The 24,099-nt window shown below is 44.7% G+C and overlaps 1 protein-coding gene across 1 annotated transcript in view; it reads left to right on the top strand.

The window, feature by feature from the left end:
- The window catches only part of MRPL48 (mitochondrial ribosomal protein L48), a 63,446-nt gene extending 40,774 nt beyond the window's left edge, over positions 1–22,672 (top strand). Inside the window, exons 5-8 of the mRNA XM_056115932.1 lie at positions 4,180–4,349; positions 18,056–18,158; positions 20,763–20,852; positions 22,404–22,672. Of these exons, the coding sequence (XP_055971907.1) occupies positions 4,180–4,349; positions 18,056–18,158; positions 20,763–20,852; positions 22,404–22,478 (438 nt within the window). The 3' untranslated portion in view covers positions 22,479–22,672. The remainder of the gene's footprint in view (positions 1–4,179; positions 4,350–18,055; positions 18,159–20,762; positions 20,853–22,403) is intronic.
- The last annotated feature ends 1,427 nt before the right edge of the window (positions 22,673–24,099 follow it).

A 24,099-nucleotide genomic window follows, 5' to 3' on the forward strand; every position in this document is an offset into this window, starting at 1 on the left:
CAGGCACTAGAAGTAGAAAGGAGGGGAGAGGTGTGAGATAAAAAAAGAGCAGGTAAGGGGCCAAAGCGATAGCACAGCGGGTAGGGCATTTGCCTTGCACATGGCTGACCCAGGTTCGATCCCCAGCATCCCATATGGTCCCCCGAGCACCACCAGGAGTGATTCCTGAGTGAAGACCCAGAGGAACCCCTGAGCATTGCTGGGTGTGACCCAGAAAGAAAAATTAAAAAACGAGCAGGTGAAGTGATGGGAACTGATCTCTGCTCTCATGCTGCCAGGCTTGTGCTGGCTCTGCCATGCCTGTGCCTTGTTTCAGAGCTAAAACCTGATATTCTAGTGGCCCCTCGCAGGGTGGATGCTCCGGATGGATCTAGGCCAGCACAGAAGAGCAAGCGCACGGCCAGGTGGGGTACCACATCAGCTTCCTTGTCCCCCCCTCCCCCCCCCCGCCAAGCGCCACCCCTACAGAGCCCTGACATTTCCTTTGGTGCCGAAAAGCCTCCTAAAGACTTCAGAGACTCCCCTCCCCTCCCGTCTGGAAAATTTTCGCTACTCCTCACTGCCTCCGACTTTAGCATTCTTCACAGCTCCGACTGCAGTGCTGACGTCAGGATGAGAAGCCACAGTCGCTTCCTTTGCTCCAGGGTGAGGTGGGCTCTGAGAAGAGCAACTCAAGCCCTCTGTTCTGAAGCCCTTTCTCGAGATTCTCTTCTTAGTCGTATCTAGCCCCTGGAGTGGCCCCTTTCTTCAGAACTGGAGTGATGCAGAGGCTGCGATGGAAACGCCCCTGGCTCAGGACCAGGAGGCCGAGACTTGCATTCCCAGGGTCAGTCCTGTCTCGTCTGTCACTTAGGGAGTCAGGGAGACAGATCTCTTCTCTCGGCTTCCTATTTTTCCCCTGAAAAGATGAAGAACTGGGACAAAATCATTTTTAAAGGCCTTCCTGTTCTAAAATTATAAAACAGCAATTCATAACATATTTTCTCTCTGCCAGGCTTTGGGCTAGATGAGAGGAATGTTAAAGCGAGACAGGAACAAAATCACTTATTGAGTGGTTAAATATTTTGTGCCACAGTTTGGATAAACCTTTTTCGGTGCAGTGTTTTGATCCACTTGCTGAGGTAAGAATAGGTCTCTCCGGGGCAGAGACACAGCCAGGGGTTAAGGCACACGCATTGCATCCCCCTGACACAAGTTCAATCCTTGGCACCACATGGCCCCGGATATCACTCGGTGTAGCCTGGGAGGCCCCCGAGCACTGTCGGAATGACCCGGGTCATCCCCAGCACTGCAGGGCCCCAGCAGCCCTCCGTCCTTGAACCCTTGCATGGAATGTCCTGCCTGGCTTCTCAGGCTTCCTGAGCACCACTTGGAAGCCTCCTCTGTCATTCATAGTAGAGGCCTAGTGACAACACCATTTCTGGATCCTCCCTCTGTTTCCCCAGATTGAGTTCCTGCTATCTTACATGGACCTAGAGGCAGGGATGTCAGAGCGTCATGTCAGATGCTCTGCCAGCAATAGTGCTGGTGTGGGGCGGAGAGATCCCTCAAGAGACTGAGCTTTGGGGCTGGAGTGATAGCACAGTGAGTAGGGTGTTTGCCTTGCACATGGCCAACCCGGGTCCGATTCTCAGCATCCCATATGGTCCCCTGAGCACTGCCAGGAGTAATTCCTGAGTGCAGGGCCAAGAGTAACCCCTGTGCATCACCGGGTGTGATGCAAAAGAAAAAAAAAAAAGAAACTGAGCTTTGCATGCAGGAGGCCCAGGTTCGAGTCCTTGAGTACCACTGGTGCCTCCCTCCCTCCTACCCTGCCAACCACCAAAAATCTACAGAAACAACTCTCTGCTAAGGCAGGTACTGATTTATTAATTATTGATAGGGGTCTTGCAGGATGCAGAGATAGATTCTCCTCAGAACAAATCATTTTATTGAGTGGCAATACATGTTATAAATTTCTAATACCAGGGCAGAGTACAGATTATTAGACAATTAACCCAAGGGAGCAGAATAAAGAATACAGAAACAGATCCCAGATTTTTGTTTTGTTTTGGGGCCACACCCAGCAATGCTCAAGGGGTTATTCCTGGCTCTGCACTCAGGAATAACTCCTGGAGGTGCTCAGGGGACTCTATGGGATGCCAGGGATCTAACCTGGATCAGCTGTGTGCAGGACAAGTGCTGTACTATTGCTCTGACCTCAGCAGTTCTTGTATGTCTATGGTCACTTAATATAGGACCAAGTTAGCATTGCCTAATGTAATGGTGCTGGGGCAGTTGGACTGCATGATCATGTCTCTTGACTTCAATTTTATTTTCTATATAAAATTCATATAAAAATGAATTGTAGAGACTGGGGAAATAGGTCAAAGGACTAGAGCACTTGCTTTGCACTTGGGATGCCCAGTTCAGTTCCCAGCACTACAGGATCCCCTAAGCACTGCCAGAACAACCCCTGTGCACTGAGCCTGGAGTACCCCCTGAGCACTGCTCAATATGCCCCAAATTCAAAAGCAAAAGTGAAAAAGGAAACTACAGAGAAGATAGCTGCAGGATAATATCTAGAATATAGAAAGAACCTCTATACATCAATAAGAAAAAGGTAGTCAACCCAGGCTGAAAAATAGGCAAGATACTTGTATTGGCAGGTTATGGAAGAGAATATCATAAGGGAAGAGGCGAAGGCTCAATAGACTCAAGGGAATTCACATTAAAACCTCAGTGCAGACGGGGATATGGCTCAAGTGCCCGGCATGTGTGCAAGACTCTGGCTTCTATCCTTGCTGTTGCATTCCTCCTACCCCCATCCCCAGTACCCACAGGAATGAGCCCCATAACTAATAAAGAATTAAAAATTAAAAACATTACTTCAGGACCAGAGCAAGCACAGTGGGCAGGGCACTTGCCTTGCTGATCCGGGTTCAGTTTTCCCAGAAATACATATGGATCCCTGAGCACAAAGCTAGGAGTGAGCCCTGAGCACTGCAGGGTGTGACTCAGCACTGCCCCCACCCCCAGTATATAAAATAAAAACTTCAATGCATTTTCACGTCATTCTTATCAGAAAATCAAAATAAATTAGTGCAAATAAGCCAGGAGATCTGTCTATATAGTGTATAGTTGTCCAGGTTTTCTCCGGGGAATTGGTTCAGAATCTCTCTCTCTCTCTCTCTCTCTCTCTCTCTCTCTCTCTCTCTCTCTCTCTCTCCTGTGTGTGTGTGTGGTGCTGGGCATCAAGCCCAGCTCTTCACACATGCAAAACATTTGCTCTACTGCTGAGCTATATCCCTGGCTTGTTAAGTACCAAAATCTGAAGATATTCATAAGTACCTTATGTAAAATAACACAGTATTTGCAAATAATCTGTATACATCTTCTTGTATGCTTTAAATAACCTCTAGTTTACTTTTATGCCTAAATCAATTTTAAAAGAGCATGTATATGCTTGTTATGCAATATTGTTTAGAGAATAGTAACAAGAAAAATGTCAGTATATGTTCAGTTCAGATTGTCACTGAAAGTTTTATTACATAGTACATTTTTGGTGGGAGATGCTGGGGACCAAACCTAGGACTTCATGCAATGCGAGTGCTCTACCATGAACCACATTCCTGACAGTATTTATTTCTCAGCAGTTGGTTGAATCAGGACCTGTAGTTTTGGAGTCCCAATTGTACTAACTGAAACATATATATGTATGTTCTCCGAGAGGCATATATATATATTCCCCTCTATGATTTGTTGCCTACTGTCTGAAGCCCATCACAAATATGGTGTGGTAATTATGGAAAATGGGTAGGGAGTGTCTTATGATGTGTCCAGAAATGTGTTCACTCATATGTGAAGCTCAGCCCGAGCATGTGGGAAGTGCCCTGGAGCGTGGCAGCAGATAGGTAGTGGAGGTCAGCTGCTGGGGCTGGGTCCCTTGGGGCGGGGAGGGCTCTCACTCCCCCCTCTGGGGCGCCCTGAGTGAAAACAGCCTGGCACGGAGTTCGGTAGCATGGTAATGGGGGCCTCATTTTATGCTCCCTTCCGGGAGAAGCAGTCGTGAGTTCCGGAGGGTGGCTGATAAGGAGATTATCTGGTATGGTATAATAGAGATGGTCTGATAAAGATGGTATGATTAGGATTTCTAGCATAAAATTTTAATTTTCTTCTCTTTTTTTTTTTTTTATGTAGCCTAAGAAGAAAAGGGCAAAAGTGGAAGTGAGACCCATTAATATGGGGACAGATTATGAATATGGGGTGTTAAACATTCACCTGACTGCCTATGACATGGCCTTGGCAGAGAGTTATGCCCAGTATGTTCACAACCTCTGCAATCATCTCGCCATTAAAGTCGAGGAAAGGTATGAGGGGTGTCTTTGCATCGATGTTCTTGGGGTGGGTACATGCTTTTTTGGTACTGTTCAGTAAAGCTTGTGGAAGGGTCAGAGTGATAGCATAGCGGGTAAAGTGTTTGTCTGCACGCAGCCAATCTGGGTTTGACCCCTAGTACCTACACTACTCCAAGCCCGCCAGGAGTGATTTCTGAGTGCAGAGCCAGAAGTAATCCCTGAGCACCGCCAGGTGTAGCTCCAAAACCAACATAATAATAAAGCTGTGAATGTAATAGACACGTGGTAAATTAACTCTTTTGTAGTGTGCAGTTTGCTGTAATTAGAGCATAGACTATTGCCGTTAACAAGGTTGCCATGCCCAGGTGTCAACAGTTTCCTCCTTTACTTCCCTCCAGTCCCTAGTGGTTATTGATTGACTCTATTGCTATTTTTTAAATTTTTCCACTACCCCATGTAACGGATTCAAGTGTGTCACTCTGGCCTTTTTGGCTTAATATTGTGTTTAAGATTCATTAGTGTTTTTGCAAGTATTTTATTGCAGAATTAGAACGGTGGCAGGAATAAGCCCTTAGCACCGCTGGCTATGGCCCCAAAACAAAAACGAAAAACAAAGTAGAATGGTAAGCCTTAATTGACTTCTCTCTTCACCAGCTGATATACATTTGAATTCTTTCCAGTATTTTGATGATTATGAATAAAGCTGCCAGTAGCATTCTCAGATCGGTTTACTATAGGCATGTTTTCTTTTCTCTTAAATATTGTCGTCTAAGAGAATTTGGGGGTGTGTATGTAAATGTATATTTCTTAGAGATGAAAGTCAATTCTTTCCCAGAGTAGCTGCACCACTTTGTATGCCCATCAGGCTGAAGTGATAGCATAGCGGTAGGGTGTTTGCCTTGCACGCAGCCAACATGGCCGACCCGAGTTCGATTCCTCCGCCCCTCTCGGAGAGCCCGGCAAGCTACCGAGAGGATCTCGCCCGCACGGCAGAGCCTGGCAAGCTACCCGTGAAGTATTCGATATGCCAAACACAGTAACAAGTCTCATGATGGAGACGTTACTGGGCCCACTCGAGAAAATCGATGAACAACGGGAGGGCCTTTACTTTACTTACTTTTTACAGTTGCTTCTTACCCTGGCTAGCACCGAGTGTTATAAAATTGCTGAAAGCTATTCTAAGAAATATATTACTGAGGGTTTTAATTTACATTTCTTTAATAAACAGTATAGTTGACCTTTTTTGTTTGTTTTAGTTCACAAGCAGTGATACTCAGGGGTTTACTCCTGGCTCTGCACTTAGGAATCTCTCCTGGCAGTGCAGGGGGTACCATATGGGACGCTGAGGATTGAACCCAGGTCAGCCACCTGCCAGGCAAATGCCCTCCCCCAAATATCCATCACTCTGACCCCTCTTTGACCTTTCTTTTTTTTATTTATTTCATGCATTCAGGTTTTTACTTTGGGCAGGGTTGAGCCACACCTGGCTATTCCCATCAGTGCTCAGGGAACCGTATGGTATTGAGGCTCAAACCCATGCCTCCTGCATCCAAGGCGTGCATTTGCCCCTTTGAGCCTTCTCTCAGCCCCCTTTTTCATGAGTTTTTTATGTGCATATCTTCTTTGATGATATTCCTATTGAAATATTTTGCCCATATTTTTTTGGGGGGTGACCCTCCCAAGCCATGCTTTATGTATTCGGGGTCACTTCTGGCAATACTGGGCTTGGCTGTTTGGGCAGGAATGTTTAAATCTTGGGCTTCTTCGCACAGTGCTGCTTAGGCCCACTGGTTCTGGGCGCCAGCTGGGTCACATCCTGGCGGTGCTTAGGGGCCTCCGCAGCAGTGCTGGGGTCTGTCTGGTGCCAGAAAACCGAACTTGGGGCCTCTAGTATGCCTGGCATACATTCCAGCCTTTTGAGCTATCTCACTGGTCCCTTTTTAATTTGGGCTTTTTTATTCTTTTATTGAGTTATTAGAGTTCTTGTCTGTTTTTTGGATAACAGTTGTTTTCAGTATGCATTTTGTGCCAGGGCTGGAGCAGTAGTACAGTGGATCAGGCGTTTGCCTTTCATGCAGCTGATCCACGTTTGATCTCCAGCATCCCATGTGGTCCCCAGAACCCGCCAGGAGTGATTCGTGAGTGCAGAGCCAGGAGCATTGCCGGGTGTGCTTCCCTCAAAAAACAAACAAAAATTACAGAATTAGCTTATTGATTTCTACAGAAAGCATCCAGGTAGAAGTTTGTTGTCATCGTGTTGAATCTGTTGATCAATTTGAGCAGAATTGACATTCGTTTTTACCCTTCTCTTTCATTAACATGAAGTATCCCTCCATATATCTAGCTTTTTCCTTGCTATTGTGCTTTTCACTTGCTATTTGGAATTGTTGGAAAACTGTAGGGGAAGGAACTAACATTATTAACTCTCTTTTCAAAGCGAGGCATTTTACATATCTTAGTGTTTCGAAAAATGTGGAGTGTCCTGTGGTTTGCCTTAAATAACATTGAATCACATGGTGAGAAATTTCTTTCCTTTTAAATTCTCAACCCAGTTATGTCAAGGAGAAATTCTTGGTATGGTGCTGGTATGTCCCTAACAATGTTTTCACACTTGCTATCTTTTTAGCAGAGACCTAGGGCTCAGAGATTCTGTTAAACACCAGTTAGCAGAATTTTACATTTTGCTTTAGTTATATTTGTTTTTAATTTATCTACTGTTTATGGGAGCTGATACTAACTTTTCATTTGTAGTTGTGATACAGTCTTTATTTTGTGTTTTGGGTCATACCCAACAGCGCTCAGTAGCTACTCCCAGTTCTGTAATCAGGAGAGACTGTGGCGCCGATGATCCAGCCTCAACTCAGCCTGCTGAGTTATCTCTTAGCTCCATGATAAGGCCTTCTTGGCTTTGAGATATAATTGAGGCTTATTCATCTTCAACAATGGTGCTGGAGAAAACTGGGTAGGTCTACGCAGAATAATGAACTCAGATCTCTTTCTAATACACAAAAGTCAAATCAAAATGGAGTACAGACCTTGATATCAGACCTGAATCCATAAGGTACATAGAGGTAAAGATAGGCAGAACCTTCCATGACATTGAAGCTAAAGACATCTTCAAGGATGAAGCAACACTGACCAAGTGAGAAGAAGCAAAGATAAACAAATGGGACAGCATTAAACTAAGAAGGTTCTGCACCTCAAAAGAAATGATGTCCAGGATACAAAGACAGCCCATGGAATGAGAGAAACGATTTACCCAACACCCATCTGATAAAGGGCTTAATAGCAAAGTTTATAAGGCACAGGCAGAACTTTACAAGAAAAACAAATAATCTATCCCCGTCAAAACATCGGGAAAAGAAATGAACAGAAACTTCCTTAAAGAAGAAATACAAATGGCCAAAAGGCACATAAAAAAATGCTCCACATCATTTATCATCAGGAAGATGCAAACCAAAACAACAGTGAGATAGCATCTCATACCACAGAGACCGGCACCATCAAAAAGAACAAGAACAACTCGTGTTGGTGAGGATGCGGGAAGAAAGGGACCCTTATTCACGACTGGTGGGAATACAAACATTCCTCAAAAAACTAGAAATTGAGGGCTGGAGTGATTGTACAGTGGGTAGGGCATTTGCCTTGCACGCGGCCAACCAAGGTTTCATCCCCAGTATCTCATATGGTCCGTGAGCACTGCCAGAGGTAATTCTTGAGTACAGAGCCAGGAGTAACCCCTGAGTATCTCCAGGTAGACTCCCAAAAAGAGCAAAAAAAGACCCTAGAAATTGAGCTTTTCTTAGACCCAACAATACCACTCCAAGCTCCAAAAATGCAGTACAGAAAAGCCATCTGCACTCCTATGTTCATTGCAGCACTATTCACAATAGCCAGAATCTGGAAACAACCTGAGTGCTGAAGAACAGATGAGTGGATGAAGAAACCATGGTGCATCTAGACAATGGAATACTATACAGCCATTAGGAAAAAAATGAAGTCATGAAATTTGTTTTTATGTGAATGGACATGTAGAGTATCATGCTGAATATGCTGAATGAAATGAGTCAGGGAGAGGAAGTCAGAGAGAGGGACAGACATAGAATGGTCACATTCATTTGCAGGATATTGAAAAAAAACATAGTATTAGACTGATGCCTAAGGACAGTAGAAACAAGGACCAGGAGGACTGGTCCATGGTTGGAAGCTTGCTGTAAGTGGAGGTTAGGAGAGGGAGTGAAGTTAGAAGAAAGAAGGGACCACTGTGGTAATGATAGTTGGAAATGATTACTCTAGACGAGAACTGTGTGCTGAATGGAGGTAAAGTGATACACATGATAATCTGCAGTACCTCTATTGCAAACCACATTACCTAAAAGGAGAGACGGAGAGGGAAAGAGGAAGAGAGAAAGAAGAAAATTGTCCTGCCATAGAGGCAGACTCGGGGTGGTGGTAAGAGGGAAATTGGGGGCATTGGTGGTGAGAAATTTATACTGGTGAAGGGAGGAGTGTTGGAACATTGTCTGATTGAAACCCAATCATGAACAACTTTGTAACTGTGTATCTCATAGTAATTCTGTTTTTTAAAAAAGTGAGGCTTACTAAGCTGTAGTTATGTTAATAAAATTCACTCTTTTGGACTAGGGATGTAGTTCAGTGGTACAGTTCATAACTTTATATCGATGAGACCCTGGGTTCAAACCCTGGCATCAGATCCCCACACCTCTACCCTAAACTACCAAAGATCTAACACAAAATTCATTCTTTTATCCAATAGTTGTAAGGACTTGACACATGTACATACATCCTAGTTAAAATACAGGACATTTCCTTTGTTCTGAGAACTCTGTTCCCTTGCACGCGGCCATTATTAGTCAGTCCCTCCACCCACTCCCAAGCTCTGGCAACTACTGATCTGTCCTATGTCCCCACCATTTTGCCAATTCCAGAATATTCTATAAATGGAGTAGTATAGTATTTTTCTTATTGTGATTTTTTTCACTTAAGATGTACTTGGGATTAACTCACATCACTACCAGTATCAACTGTTTTCTTTTTTGATACTGAGTAGCATTTCATTGGATGGATGTACCAGTCTATCCATCTACCTGTAGAAACATGTTGTGTTGTTTCAAGTTCTGAGCAGTAATAGTAGTCATGATAAACATGTACAGACTTGGGTATTTTGTTTGTTTGTTTGTCTTAATGGTCAGTGGAACAGCCCATCCAGACTATTTATGTTCAGGTTTTTTGGAGGTTTTTATGTTTGCTTTTGGGGTCACACCCAACGATGCTCAGGGATTACTCCTAGCTCTGCGCTCAAGAATTACTCTTGGTATTGCTTGGAGGACCATATGGGATGCTGGGGATTGAACCTGGGTCAGCCATGTGCAAGGCAAATGCCCTCCCTGCTGTACTATCACTTCGGCCCCTGAACAGGTTTTTTTAAATGCAAGTTTCTCTTTATGCAAGTTTCTCAGTTTACATTTCTGTAGTGGTACAAATGTTGGATCAAAGCTGAGTAATAATAAGAAATTTACTTGTCCTCCCGTTGTTTAAATTTACATGAAACTGTTAAACTGGCAAGGAATGTAAAGGACTTTTCTTGTTTGTGTGAGGCCTCCTTCCACACACAAAAATTACAAAAAAGTATAGAACGTAATTCCAGTGATTTGGGACCAAGTTGTCTTTGAGATGACTCAAAGAGCTCAAGCGCTTACTTTGCAAGCAGAAGCACCAGGTTCAGCCCTAATATCACATGACCCCCCCCACACACACACCACCAGAAAGGAAGCAGTACAGAGCCATGAGCAGCCCCCAGCACAGCCAGGTATGACCTAAAAAAAAAAAAAAGGCTTTGGTCATAGTGCTCCATAGATTTCACCCCCTGTTGTGCTGGAGATCCTAAATGATGTCACTGGAATCAATTAATGTTGGATGCTGAGGATAGAACTTATGACCTTGTACTTGCAAGTCAGGGATATTGCCGCTGAGCCGTCCCGAGATTTCAAAGCCAGCTGTGAAAAGCATTGGAGAATTTGAGGCAGCCAGGTAGGTCTTTATATTTGTGGATCTGCTACTGTTAGCCCACTACTCTGCTGGAGTGATAGCACAGCGGTAGGGCATTCGCCTTACACGCGGCCAACATGACCGACCCGAGTTCGATTCCTCCGCCCCTCTCGGAGAGCCCGGCAAGCTACCGAGAGTATTCGATATGCCAAACTTTTCTATATATTAGGTTAATGCAAAGGCCAGAGGGCTAGCTCAGTGGACTGAGTGCATGCTTTGCATGTGAAAGGCTAGGGTTTGATCCTGGCACTTCATCGTCCCCGCTAGCACCAGAGCACAGAGCCAGAAGTTGCTCCTGGGCACTGTCAGGTGTGGCCCAAAAAAACAAAACAAAAAAATTCAAACAAGTACTGTGAACATAGTGGGTCCAAGGCATTGGCCAGCTCACGGGCAGTACTTCCTTGTTCTTTTACTCTGGTCCTGCTGCATTCTTGCTGTGTGACACTGGGCAGTTCACTTAATCTCTCTGTGTCCTAGTTTCCTTATCAGTGAAATTGGGTTAAAAAAAAATACCTAAACAAGAGACTGTAGTAAAAATTAAGGGAGTCATAATGCACATAGCTATGCAAAGATCTGTATGCCAATCTTTATGTATGTATATACATATGTATAAATTAAAATATACATTGTGAGAGTTTGTTGTTACTGTGTTTGGCATATCAAATACCTCACAAGAATACCTTATTAGGCCTGCTCAAGCAAATCGATGAACAACAGGAGGATAGTGATACAGTAATACAGTGAAAAAAAAAATATATATGCTTTATTTGTGGTTTAATATAAATAAGATTTATTTGTGGGGATTAAAATCAGGATCACTTATATACAAACTGAGCTACATCTCAGACCTAGGAGAGTTAATGTATTTGAAGCGGTTACAACTTTGCCTTGTAACTTTTGGCTACTACTTACAATTGTTACTAATGCTAAAAGGAAAGAAATTTATCTGTAATAAGAGGTAAGTTCTAGATTCAGACCCCTACTTATCCCCCAAATTCTCAGTTCCATCATTGGTTCTCCCCTTAACCCTTTGTGTGATCTTTCTCGGTTGGAACCAATGATCATATAAATCCTGTGCTTAGCTTCCCAATCACTCTCAGTGAAAGTATGAAGTTCCTCATGTGTCTTGCTAAACGTCTCATGGGCTGGGCTTGCCTCTCTGTCTTACTCACATTTCTCTTTCCTTCTTCCTCTCCCTCTAGGGACTATTTGTCTCTCCCTCATCTTTCCATATTCTATCTAAAGCCTAGGCTACCTTTTGCCTGATTCAACTTTTTTCTTAGATGTCATCTTCACAATCCCTTCAGGGAGCTTCTTTAAGTTATTACATAAAGGTAGTAATTTTGCTGTCTCTTTTTCACTGTATTTAAACACCATGACTTGCAAAGTTGTTCATAATGCAGTTGTTATGGGCATTCAGTGCTCCAGCACTAGCCCCACTACCAGTGCGACCTTTCCTCTACCACTGTCTCCAGTTTCCCCTACCCTCAAGCCTGCCCCCTTAGCAGGTACAAAATAATTTATTTCATATTGCTTGTGACAACTAAATGACTAATGGAATTATCAAAAAATACTCCAGTAAAATAAAATTTGTGAACATTGTATTATCTCACCATGCGTCATTAAGTCCTTCCCTGAGGATTTGCTAAACTGCTGTTGTTTAGTGTATTTGTCTTTTGAGCTCAGTTGGCTTTTGTGTCTCTGTCCCATCTAATTTGGTGTGCTCCTCCTGTGTCCGTCAGTATTGTGGAGTTTGGAGGTGTCAAATGGCCGTGTACTGGAACTCCAGTACTCCCAGAGTCTGTCTGGGAGCTGTAGAACCAGGCCAGTGAGTTTACTTGGTAATGGCTCTCTGATTTGGGTGTGTCTGCTGGGGCTGCTGGAAGTACGGGGGTGGAGGGAAGCCACACGCCCCCACTCCGAGAAGAACCCAGAATTTTCCGCCTGAAAACCGGAATATGCTTTTTACAAAGATGCCACCAAAAGCCAAGAAGGAAGCCCCTGCCCCTCTTAAAGTTAAAGCCGAAGCTCTGAAGGCCAAGAAGGCAGTGCTGAAAGGTGTCCACAGCCACGGAAAGAAGATCTGCACATCACCCACCTTCTGAAGACCCAAAATGCTGCGGCTAGGAAGGCAGCCCAAATATCCATGAAAGAGCGCCCTCTCCCGCCCCCGAGAAACAAGCATGACCATTATGCCATCATCAAGTTCCCTCTGACCGCTGAGTCAGCCATGCAGAATATACTACCTTCATGGTGGACATCGAGGCCAACAAGCACCAGATTCCACAGGCCGTGAAGAAACTGTGATGTTGATGTGGCCAAGGTCACACTGAGATTAGGCCTGATGGAGAGAAAAAGGCATATATCTGGGCAACTCCTGCTATGGCGCCTTGGATATTGCCAACAAAAATCGGGATCATCTAAACAGTCCAGCTGGCTAATCCTAAATGTATATTTCTCATCTTTAAAAGAAAGAAAGAAAACTGCTGTGCCTTTTTGCAGAGATTAGTTGTGAAGCAGCAGAGTTGGGCTGTTAGCATGGTGACAGCTGTGGGTGTGGGTGTGGCTGCCAGGGCTTTGACAGGGTGGGACTCAACTCCCAGAGTCTTCAACCATAAACCCAGAGTACCCGTGAATGTTTACAGCTTGGTTTGTGTCTCTTCTGAGATTGGTCCTGACTCTGTAAAGCTGAGCTGATGAGTTTACATGGCGGCAGCTGTGAGATGTCGGTAACTTCTCTTTTATAACATCATTTCAGACCCTCGCTTTAGTTCTTCCTTTTTTGATTCTAAGCTCTGTGAAAACTAGGAACATTTCTTTATTCATCAGATGTGAGTCCTGGGGCCAGAGAGATAATACAGGGCTTTTTATCTGGCAGGAGGCTGCCAGCATTCCATGGATGGTCTCCTGAGTATCAGCTTTGCCTGGTGCAGCCCTGGTGACCCCCAGCACCACTGGTGTGACCTCGGTAATTCCTGACACTGCAGGGCTTGAGCCTTCCCACATCCCCAAACCTTCACCTCGAACCCCAGTCCAGCACCAGCACCACTCCGGGAAAAAAAGCCTTGCCGAGTTGCTCTGACTAAATAAGCACTGACCAAATATTTGTTGGCTTGGATTGAGTTTCAGCTGAAATGAGCATGATTCCTAGAACAATACACTGAATGGTATTCTGCCTTTTGCCGTTTCCCTGGCTCTTTGCTCCAGATTCTGCGAGCATAAAGAGATGTTCATTTGCAGCTGCTGCTTCTCTGTATTGATTGAGGTTTTCAGATCCTCCTATCAGGCATTCTCACTGCCCAGCTTTTTTCAGAGATGAAATGATTTTCTCTTCTTCTGATTTTCATTTCATCTTGATCTATTTGTCCTCTGGGATTATGGGGGCAGAGCTGTGACCTTGAGATGGAATCAGGCTAGCTTTTGTTCTATAAATGGTCTGCATGGCTGCAGCTGCAGCTCACCCAGGAGAGGAGTGAATGAGGCCTTTCCTGCCCGTCCAGCGGTCGCCAGCAGCCCCAGCTGAGCTGCGTCCTGGAGAGATGGAAACCTCCTTCATCTGGGAGCAGCTTCCAAGGCATTAGCTAGCCTGTATGCTCTGCCCTGGGCGCCACGCTCCTTCCCTCTCTGTGGGATTACTCTTCCTTTGTTCTTTCATAGGAACCACTCCCAGGGGTGCAGGGGTGCAAGGGGAGGGGCGGGGGCATAGGCCACTCCCGGTGATGCTCCTCCCAAGAGTATGGATAATAAGTACTCAGGGGCTCCCAGGGCTATACCCATGGCAAGCTTTGTGGTGGAAAGGACCAAAGTCAGGGCCTTGGACAGACCAGGCATGTGCTCTAACCACTTGAGCCATACCCCTGGATCCCACTGCCTTTTTTTTTCCCCTTTAATTGGAGCCTTACAATTGGCAGAATCCACAGACTGTAAGTTTCCTGGTACCCTGGGAGAGTATTCTGTGTCCCATCCCTGGCAATGTTCACCAACAACAGCTTGATTCTGTTATGTTTGGTTATGCTGGTGTGTTCAACTCTTAAAAATCAATGATTTCTCTTTTACTTTTACTGTGTGATCACTGGGGGGGAAAATTGGGGAGGGGGTCTGTGGTCATACCCAACTGTGCTTGGCTTATGTCTCTGCGTTAAGGGATCCCTCTTGATGGGGGTTCAGAGGGCCAAATGTGGTTCCAGGGATCAAATTTGGTTGGCTATATGTAGGTACCCTACCTGCTGTACTATCTCTCCATCCCCTCTCCTCCCCTTTTAATAGAAAATTTGGAGAAAACAAGACGTATTGATATCAAAGAGAGAATTACCTATTGTCTTATGACTCAAAGACCTATTCTGTTTTGAAATGATCAGAGTGGGGCCAGAGTGATACATTTGACATCCCATATGGTTCTCCTGAGCACACCAGGAGTAATTTTTTTTTCTTTTTGGGTTACACCCGGCGATACACAGTTATTCCTGTCTCTGCACTCAGGAATTACTCCTGACGGTGCTCGGGAAACCATATGGGATGCTGGGGATCGAATCTGGGTCGGCCTTATGCAAGGCAGACGCCCTACCCGCTGTACTATCACTCCAGTTCGGGAGTAATTCTTTTGGGCAGAACCAGGAATAAGTCCTGAGCATTTCTGGGTATGACCCTGCCCTCCCCCACCCCCCAAGGAAAAATTAGATTGCCCACGATTTTTTTAACAAACTATGTTTGGTTGGTTCTTTTTGAGGCCTCTTAGGCCCCCTTGTTTTGGTAAGGCATCCTGCATTTTTTATTTAGAATGTCTTCCAGGTAACCACTCATGTTCTTTCTTTGCATACTGATAAAACATGACCTCATTTGCAAAGCCTTTCCTGGGCCCTTCTCCCCTTCTGTCCTCAGAATATTCAGAGCTTATCTTTTACTGTCTTTTCCTTGTGGTAGTACAGATGTTTGTGTGCTTTCTCTCTCAAATTCACTCTTGTATTTGTTTGTTTTTGATTTTGGGTCACACCTAGTGGTGTCCAGGGCTTACTCCTGTGTCTCTCAGGAATTACTCCTGGTGGTGCTGGGTAAGTGGGTGAGGACCATATGGGATGCTGGAGATCAATCAAGCCCAGGTTGGCCACTTCCAAGGCAGCTTTCTGTACTATTGCCCGGGTCCCTCAGATTCATTCTTAACAAGTTCCTGGACAAATAATGCAATGACTTAGAGTTCCACCCACCTTGGAGCATATGGTCAGAAGTTCAGATTTGTGTCCGAAATATATGTTGAGCTCAGGTGAGCACCATAGTGACCCAAAATGAGCACCACAGCCATAACTTGTGGTCTCAATTAAGTGCTCACCAGTGAGTGCAAGCACCTCACCTGATACAAAGCATCCAGCAAGAACCACAGTTGAAGTGTGTGATCACACAGTAGCAATAGAGGAAGCCCTCGTATGGAGCAGGACTGGGTGCTGAAAGGAGGTCAAGGGGTATGCCGGACACCCTATCAGTAACAGTATTGTAAACCACTGTGCCCAAAAGGAAAAAAGAAAAAAAGTGTCTGCCATAAAGGCAGAGAGGGGTGGAAGGGAAACTGGGAACACTGGTGAAGGGATTGGTGCTCAAATATTGTACAGCCGAAAATCATGAGTAACTTTATTACACTGTGATTCAATTATTTTTTTACAATGTGTGAGCCCCATAGTCAGGCATGAGTGCAAGCCCTGGTCATGGGAGCGAAAGCAGCAGGGGGAAATGAAATGAAATAAACTAAATTAGACTAAAATAACAAAATGAAATGATGGACTGGAGAGGTAGTATATAATAAATTTGGATTTGGAAAATGAGGTTATAGATTGTGCCGAAAAGTGGGAAGGATGTTATTTAAGCTTCCTGGAAGAGTTTGAGATACCAAGCTGAACTCACTCTAAGGCTGAAGAACTGGCACTGGTAGTTTCGATCACCGTCTTTCCGTGATCTCCTGTAGTGATAGCAGCAGCCCTAAGAACCGGGTGTTACTGTCCTCATTTTTATAGTTGAGGGAACATACTCAGACAGCTGACTCAATTTGTCCAAGATCAAACGGGTTACAGAGCCAGCATTTAAATCTAAAGCTGATTGTCAGTCTCTCTAATCCATTTCCATTATACAAGCTTTTATGGCTCTCTCTCTAGAGGGCCGTATCTCCCTTGCTATTAACTGATGCAGTTTGATGTGGCATGAAAAGTCAGGAGTTCTCTTCTTAGTGTTATTTGAGTTATCTGGTTTGATGAACTTTCTGATAGGATAAGCACAATACTCCCTTTTTAGGATTATTTTTAGGACCATTTTTAGGATTAGCACCAGCCAGAGCTCTTCAGCACTTCCGGTCCTCCCAGTGATCTGTTGGTTGTGGCCTAGATTGTAATCTGTGGTTTTTTTTTTTTTTTTTTTTGAAAGAACTGAGGCTCAGAGGAGAAAGTGCCTGGCAAAATTAACACCACCGCCAAGTGGCAGGACCAAGACTTGACCCTAAATCTGCGGTCTTTTGTTCTATTTTGTTTTCCCGCCACAGACCACAGTGCTGTGGTCATTCCCAGCAGTGCTGTGGTCATTCCCAGCAGTGCTCAAGGTCCGTGCAGGGTCGGGATTAAACTCAGGCCCCAAATGCAAACTCTACACTGCACCCTCGTGAGCTTTCCCCACTGTTTTATATTTTGTTTTTGTTTGTGTTTTATTTTGGTTTGGGACCATATCCAGCAATGCTTACTCCTAGCTCTGAGCTCAGGAAACTGTCCTGGCAGGCTCAGGGGACTACATAGCGTGCTAGGGATGGAACCCGGTTTAGCCTCATGCAAAGCAAATGCCCTACCAGCTGTCCTATCACTCTGGCACCCCAAGTCTACTGTTCTTAACCCTGCATTACATAGCTTTATTGAAGATGCTTAGAGCAAGCAGAGACTCTATAATGATGGCTCAACCTGGGGACATATAATAATGTCTACAGATAATTTTGTTACCATTTTGGTGTTGCTGTTGACATCTATTAGGGAGAGGTTAGAGATGCCTAGATTAGCTTCCAAAACAGAGAATGTTCTGATCTAAAATGTCAGTAGTGGGGCTGGAGCAATAGCACAGCGGGTAGGACGTTTGCCTTGCATGCGGCCAACCCAGGTTCGATTCTCAGCATCCCATATGGTCCCCTGAGCACCGCCAGGGGTAATTCCTGAACGCAGAACCAGGAGTAACCCCCGTGCATTGCCGGGTGTGACCCCAAAAGCAAAAAAATTAAAAAAAAATATCAGTAGTTACCAAGTTTTACTCTGAATAGGCAAGATTGGATATGCAGAAAGTCATTAGTGATGATCTAACCCTTGAGGCAACTTAGAAACTTCTAGAGAGCTTTCTTTGTTTTTGTTTTGGGGACTTGGGGGGAACCACACTTGGCAGTGTTCTGGGACCAACTTGGTGTTTGGGGTCACTCCTGGCAGTGGTCAGGAGCGCATGTGGTGCCAGGGATTGAATCAGGGTCAGCCATGTGCAAGGCAAATGCCTTAATCCCTGTGCTAGCGCCCTGACCCATTTCCGGTTCGACCCCGGTCTCAGATAAGGAGCTTGTGTTGCCAGGATCTATTGCAGACAACAGCAGCTATACACGGAACTGCTCTGCTGGGAACCCTCTAATCACTGGCTGCCCCTTCCCACAGCTATGCGATGCCCACTAAGACCATGGAGGTGCTGCGGCTACAGGATCAAGGCAGCAAAATGTTCCTGGACTCGGTTTTGACCACCCACGAGCGAGTGGTTCAGGTGGGCACTCTGGGAGAACTGGGCATGTATTGGCCTCTTTTGGTTCTTCTTGTTTTTTCTCCTCTGTCATCCCCTTCTCCCTCTCTCATCTACCCCTTGAATGATGACATTCTCCAGGATTGGTTCTTGGTGCTACATCCCTCCTCATGTAATGCTCTCTCTCTGCAGTCTTGTTGGTTGTATGTGTGTGTGTATATATATAATATATCTGTATATATATTTTATATATATATAGGTAATATATATATATTCCAGATTGCTACCTTGAGCTTCAGTCCTGATGTTTGTTACGGGGCTTCTCTACCAGGATGTTCCATGTGTGTCTTATACTCGATGTATACAAAATGATTGTAGCAGAACTGATGTTTCTCTAATTATAGAATCCTCCCCATCTTTGAGCCTAATGTTGTTGGCTTTTCTCTGCCCTCTGGTATTCATTCATTTATCAATTTTTTTGTTGTTTTTGGGGTCACACTGGCAATGCTCAGGGCTTATTCCTGGCTCTGTGCTCAGGAATTATTTCTAGATAAGTAAAAATATTTCTGGATAAATAAAAATGTCCTTCTCAGGGAACAATATGGGGTGCCAGGGATAGAATCCTACTGGGGGTGGGGATGGCCGGCCGGAGCAATAGTACAGTGGGGAGTGCATTTGCCTTGCGGCCAACCTGGGTTTGATCCCCAACATCCCATTTGGTCCCCCAAGAACTGCCAGAAGTAATTCTTGAGTGCACAGCCAGGAATAACCCCTGAGCATTACTGGGTGTGACCAAAAAGCCAAAACACAAACAAAAACCAGGTCAGCTGCATGCAAGGCAAGTGCCTTACCCACTGCACTGTCTCTCTGGCCCCTCATTTATCAAATTCTATAGCTACTACTCCTAAAGATCTTTCCGATTCATACACTTTGCTCTCCTTTATATCAGTGTGATCATGTCATTCTCCTGGTTCCTTTGAACTCTAACCAGTTCTCTCTCTCTCTCTCTCTCTCTCTCTCTCTCTCTTTTTACTGCAGAGACATATGGGTGACAATCATACCTACATGAGGTTACTGAGAGTTGTTAAAAATTCACACTAGCGTCACCCCACTTTTGTGTAGCAGCTTTATTGGGAGTTGTATTCACAGGCAATACATAGATTTTAGTATATTCAGAGTTATACAACCTGCAGTGCAATCATTTTTAGAACGCTTTTATTACCCCTAAAAGAAGCTCTGTACCCATTATAGTCAGGCCTCTTTCCTCACCACCCTCGCTCCTGGCAACCACTGAACTACTTTCTCTATCTCTTCTAGATGCTTCATTTAAATGAAACTCTGCAGTATATGGCATTAGACACACTTCTTTTATTTTATTATTTTCAAGGTTTACCCAGGTTGTATCATGTGTAGTCATTCATTCATGCATGTGCACGCGTGCAACTCAGACAGGGATCAAACGCAGGACCTCACATGTCTCAGTATGCAGTTTGCCACTGATCCTGGTCCCTTCATTCCTTTTTTTTTTTTCCCAAAGTTTATTTTTGATGCTCTTGTTTAGAATTCTCTTGATGGTAGGGTGTCTTGCATAAATCATTCCAGTAGCACACCCGCCACCAGAGTATCTGCTTCCCTGCACTGTTGTCCCCGTGTCCCCCTCTCTGTCCTGTTTCTCCCCCTTCCTACTGAAGACCACCAGTTTGCAGTTTTTGTTGCCTTTGGGCATTTCTTACACCCCTACTTAGTTTCTTTCTATGCCCCAAATGAGATATCACTCTGTGTCTGCCCCTCTCCTGAGTAACTTCTGTCAGCATAATACTCTCAAAATCCACTCATGTAGCAGCAAATTGCATGATTTCATTTTATAACTGAGTAGTCCTTCATTTCTTCTTACTGACAAATGCTATTCCAATGTGTGTGGATCCCCTTTTGGTTCACTCAAGAAATATGTGTGTCAGCAAGGTAATAGGAGGCATATTAAAGTTGTAATGCCTTTAAATATTATCAGGAATAAATCACTCTAGATATATGACAAATTTAACTTGCCACCAACCATAGTATTATCTCTCTGGCTCCCGGAACTAGTTTTAATTCCCTAATATTGTGCTTAACCCTCTATGATTTACTGAATAGTGTGCTTCGAGCCCTCCCCTGTTCTATTGTTGAATTCTTCCAGTTTTCTCCTCCCCCCCCCCACTCTGAAAATAGCCTCCAGATGTTAACTCTTCCGGGATGCTCCTTGCTCTTCCCAGATGTAGTAGGTATTCCTGCTGCAGCTGCTGCCTGCTCTCCCGTCTCATTCCTTCCACATTCTCCGCACAGGATCTGGCACTTGGCTGTGTGGATAAACTTGAGTTGAATATTCAGTAAATTCTCCTGAACGTCTTAACAGTAACCTCCTAGTCCAGTATAAGGAAGCAGACTTATTGGCAGTCTCCCTCTCTCTCCGCAAGTACACTCTTTAGCAAGAGAAACCTGTGGAACCAGGGCTGAGAGACCCGGTCTGGGCATTAGTGCCCCTGCAAAGCCCTCTGGCTCTGCTGGAACTGATTTTGGAGCCCAGGCCGTGGCTGCTGGGTCTCTGGTGTTCAGTTGCCCTCTCTGAGAGCATCTTCTTTCCTTTTGTAGATCAGTGGTCTGAGTGCTACATTTGCAGAGATTTTCTTGGAGATAATCCAGAGCAATCTTCCGGAAGGAGTCAGATTGTCAGTGAAGGAGGTAAGTGATAACTCTGAGTTGCGCCCCTGATGTTGGGGCTTTCTGTGCTCCAGCTGCAGGAAGGTCTGGCCTGTCTCACTTCCGAAATAACAGAGGATAATGGGTAGCTGCACCACTGACCAGGAAAGGTGTGCAAACAGGTATTACTGTGATCTTTGTTCTCAGTCTTCCAAGGCTCAGTGACGATGCTTTATGCATTACAGGAAGCTGATATCCTCAAGGCCAGAGCGATAGTACAGCGAGTAGTGTGCTTTTCTTGCACACGGCTTACCTGGGTTCAATCTCCAGCATCCCATATGGTCCCCCCTGAGCACCACCAGGAATAATTCCTGAGTGAGGATCCATGAGTAACCCTGAAAAAAAAAGAAAAAGCTTCCTGATTGGGGTTCCTGGTTGGGGTTGAACCCATCACAACCCAGATGACTTCCTATTAGGCAGTTGTGTAGCAGAAAGAATATGATTTAAGATTTCATATAGTGTAATTGATCAGAACACAAATAGGAAAATACATGTGAGAAGGTTTCTGATTGACAACATTGGCAGTGCAGTCAGTAACGAGTACCAGTCAGAAGGGAGTTTGGCTCAGGAATGTGGGCAGCAGTAGAAACCTTAGCGCAGAGACTGAGTCTTTGGGTCCAGTTGCCAAGATGAGCCTCCTGACACAGATCTATTAGGTCATCCCAGACTGAGGCCCTTGGCTTGATCTCGTTTCCCTTTGTTCTGATCTGTGTTGGATGAGCCTCTTCTGTGTCTGGGTTACACAAAGATTTGCATATAGGGATTGAACATTTCCATCCTGCCCCTATTTTCCTATTGTTAGTCACATTTTGGCCCTCTCTCTCCTTTAATTAATGCTTCTCTAGGTCAGAGCTGTAGTATGGTGGGGAGGGTTCGATCCCAGCATCCCATATGGTCCCCTGAGCCTGCCAGCAATGATTGCTGAGTGCAGAGCGAGGAGTAATCCCTGAACATTGCTGGGTGTGGCCCCAAAATAAAAAAACAGATTAAAAAAGAGCCTCTATTGTTATACATATCACATTTTAATGTTAGTACTTCTTATGTCAGTTTTCTCTCCCAAACTCTTAAGCTGATTTAACGCAGAGGAAGTTCAATTCAACTCTCATATATAAATATAAATTTATATATATTTATAAATATATATAAATTTTTTTATATATAAATTTTATGGAGCGATAGCACAGCGGGTAGGGCGTTCGCCTTACAAGCGGCCAACATGGCCGACCCAAGTTCGATTCCTCCGCCCCTCTCGGAGAGCCCGGCAAGCTACCGAGAGTATTCGATATGCCAGACACAGTAACAACAAAGTCTCCAATGGAGACGTTACTGGGCCCACTTGAGCAAATCGACGATCAACGGGAGGGCCTTTACCTTTACCTTTACCGTATATAAATATAAATCTGGCACATAGTAGAGCGTCCATTTAAGTTGAAGCTGGATGGAGGGTCCTCCTTTGATGTTGTTATTCAGTTTATTGGGGTAACTGAAAGCTCCATAGTGATTACCACTCAATTTCTTTTTTCTTCTTCCCAGCACACTGAAGAAGACTTCAAGGGAAGATTCAAATCTCGGCCAGAACTGGAAGAACTCTTGGCTAAGCTGAACTAGCTTGTTGCAGATTCCTACCTGCCATCCCTGGTGATAGTGCCAAGGAGTGTCGTGGGTTGTCAGAGTTCGGCAGGAGACCCTGACCCTCAGGTGGCATCAGGATCCTTTCCACAGCCCGTAGTTCCTCTTCTTTTGTGGAGGAAGTGATGTTTGCCCACGTCACTATTTGAAACAAAACTAATAAAAATTGACAGTTGATAGTATACAGTGAGTGTGTATTTGTGAGAAGTTAGTCCAGCCTGTGAACTTTATTTTTCCTTTGTCATATCTAACCACACCCAGGGATTGCTTCCAGTGGTGCTTAAGTGACCATGTGGTGCTGGGGATCAAACTGGGATCTGCCACATGCAAAGCAAGTGCCTTAACTCTTGTATCTCTCTGGCATCTGTGAAGTTTTTTTTTTTTTAATTTAAATTCATTTATTTAAATTTGTTGGATCACTGTTAATTACAAAGGTACAAAGTTATTCCTGATTGAGTTTCAGTCATGCAGTGTTCCTATGTTTGACTGCCAATCCCTTCACCAGTGTCCACTTCCCCTACCAATGCCCCCCGTTCTGTGTAGGGTTTGTAAGAGATTCTCTCTGGTACTTTTGCCTAGAACCTCAGTATTTCTCTAGTTAGAGTGGACTCATCATTATAGGCAAAGTTTCCCATACTGAGTATATGGGCCCCCAGGGGACCCCGGAACTATCCTGGGACTCCTTGGTAGCTGCAGATGCAGTTGGAGAGGGCTGGTTTTCTGTTTGTCCACCTCAATAATACGGGTTTCCTGGGTTTTGTTTGTTTGTTTCCTGAAAAAGGGACTGTAGCCCAAATAAGTTTGAGAACTGTTTTAAAGCAATCCTTTAGTTAAGAAAGGATCATAAAGGTAAAAGGTAAAGACCCTCCCGTTGTTCGTCAATTTGCTCAAGCGGGCCCAGTAACGTCTCCTTTGGAGACTTTGTTGTTACTGTGTCTGGCATATCGAATACGTCACGGGGGAGCTTGCCAGGCCCTGCCATGCGGGCGAGATACTCTCAGTAGCTTGCCGGGTTCTCCGAGAGGGGCGGAGGAATCGAACTCGGGTCCGCCATGTTGGCTGCGTGCAAGGCAAACGCCCTACCACTGTGCTATCGCTCCAGCTCCAGGATAATAAAACACAAAAAATTCTGATCCAGGGAAATAGCTCGATGAGCTGAATGCATGCTTGGCCAGCAGGCATCAGCCCTGCAAGTTTCCCATGCACTACCGAGAGGACCCCTAAGCACTAAGCCTAGAGTAGTCAATAGCACTGCCTAACGCCCCCCCCCCTAAAAAAAAAAAAGAATTCATGCAAATTATTTGGGGCTGGAGAGATAGTATGGGGTTAAAGCATTTTTCTTGTGTGTGGCTTGCCCCCTGTTCGGTCCCCGGCACCACATACTGTCTCCTGAGCACTGCCAAGTGTGTCCACAACCCCACCCCACAAATGACACAAGCACAAAAACTATGGGCAGAAGGCATGTGGGATGGCTAGATTTTGGTTTTGAATATGAAAAAAACCCCAGATAGATTCAGGGTTTGTATGTAAGCGGGAAAAATAAAGACTTGCTTTTAGGGGTAGTGAGCAACTTCATAAATATTCATAAATAGATGTTATG

This window comes from Sorex fumeus, unplaced genomic scaffold (genome assembly GCF_029834395.1).
Source record: "Sorex fumeus unplaced genomic scaffold, SorFum_2.1 ptg000030l, whole genome shotgun sequence".
Taxonomy (NCBI): domain Eukaryota; kingdom Metazoa; phylum Chordata; class Mammalia; order Eulipotyphla; family Soricidae; genus Sorex; species Sorex fumeus.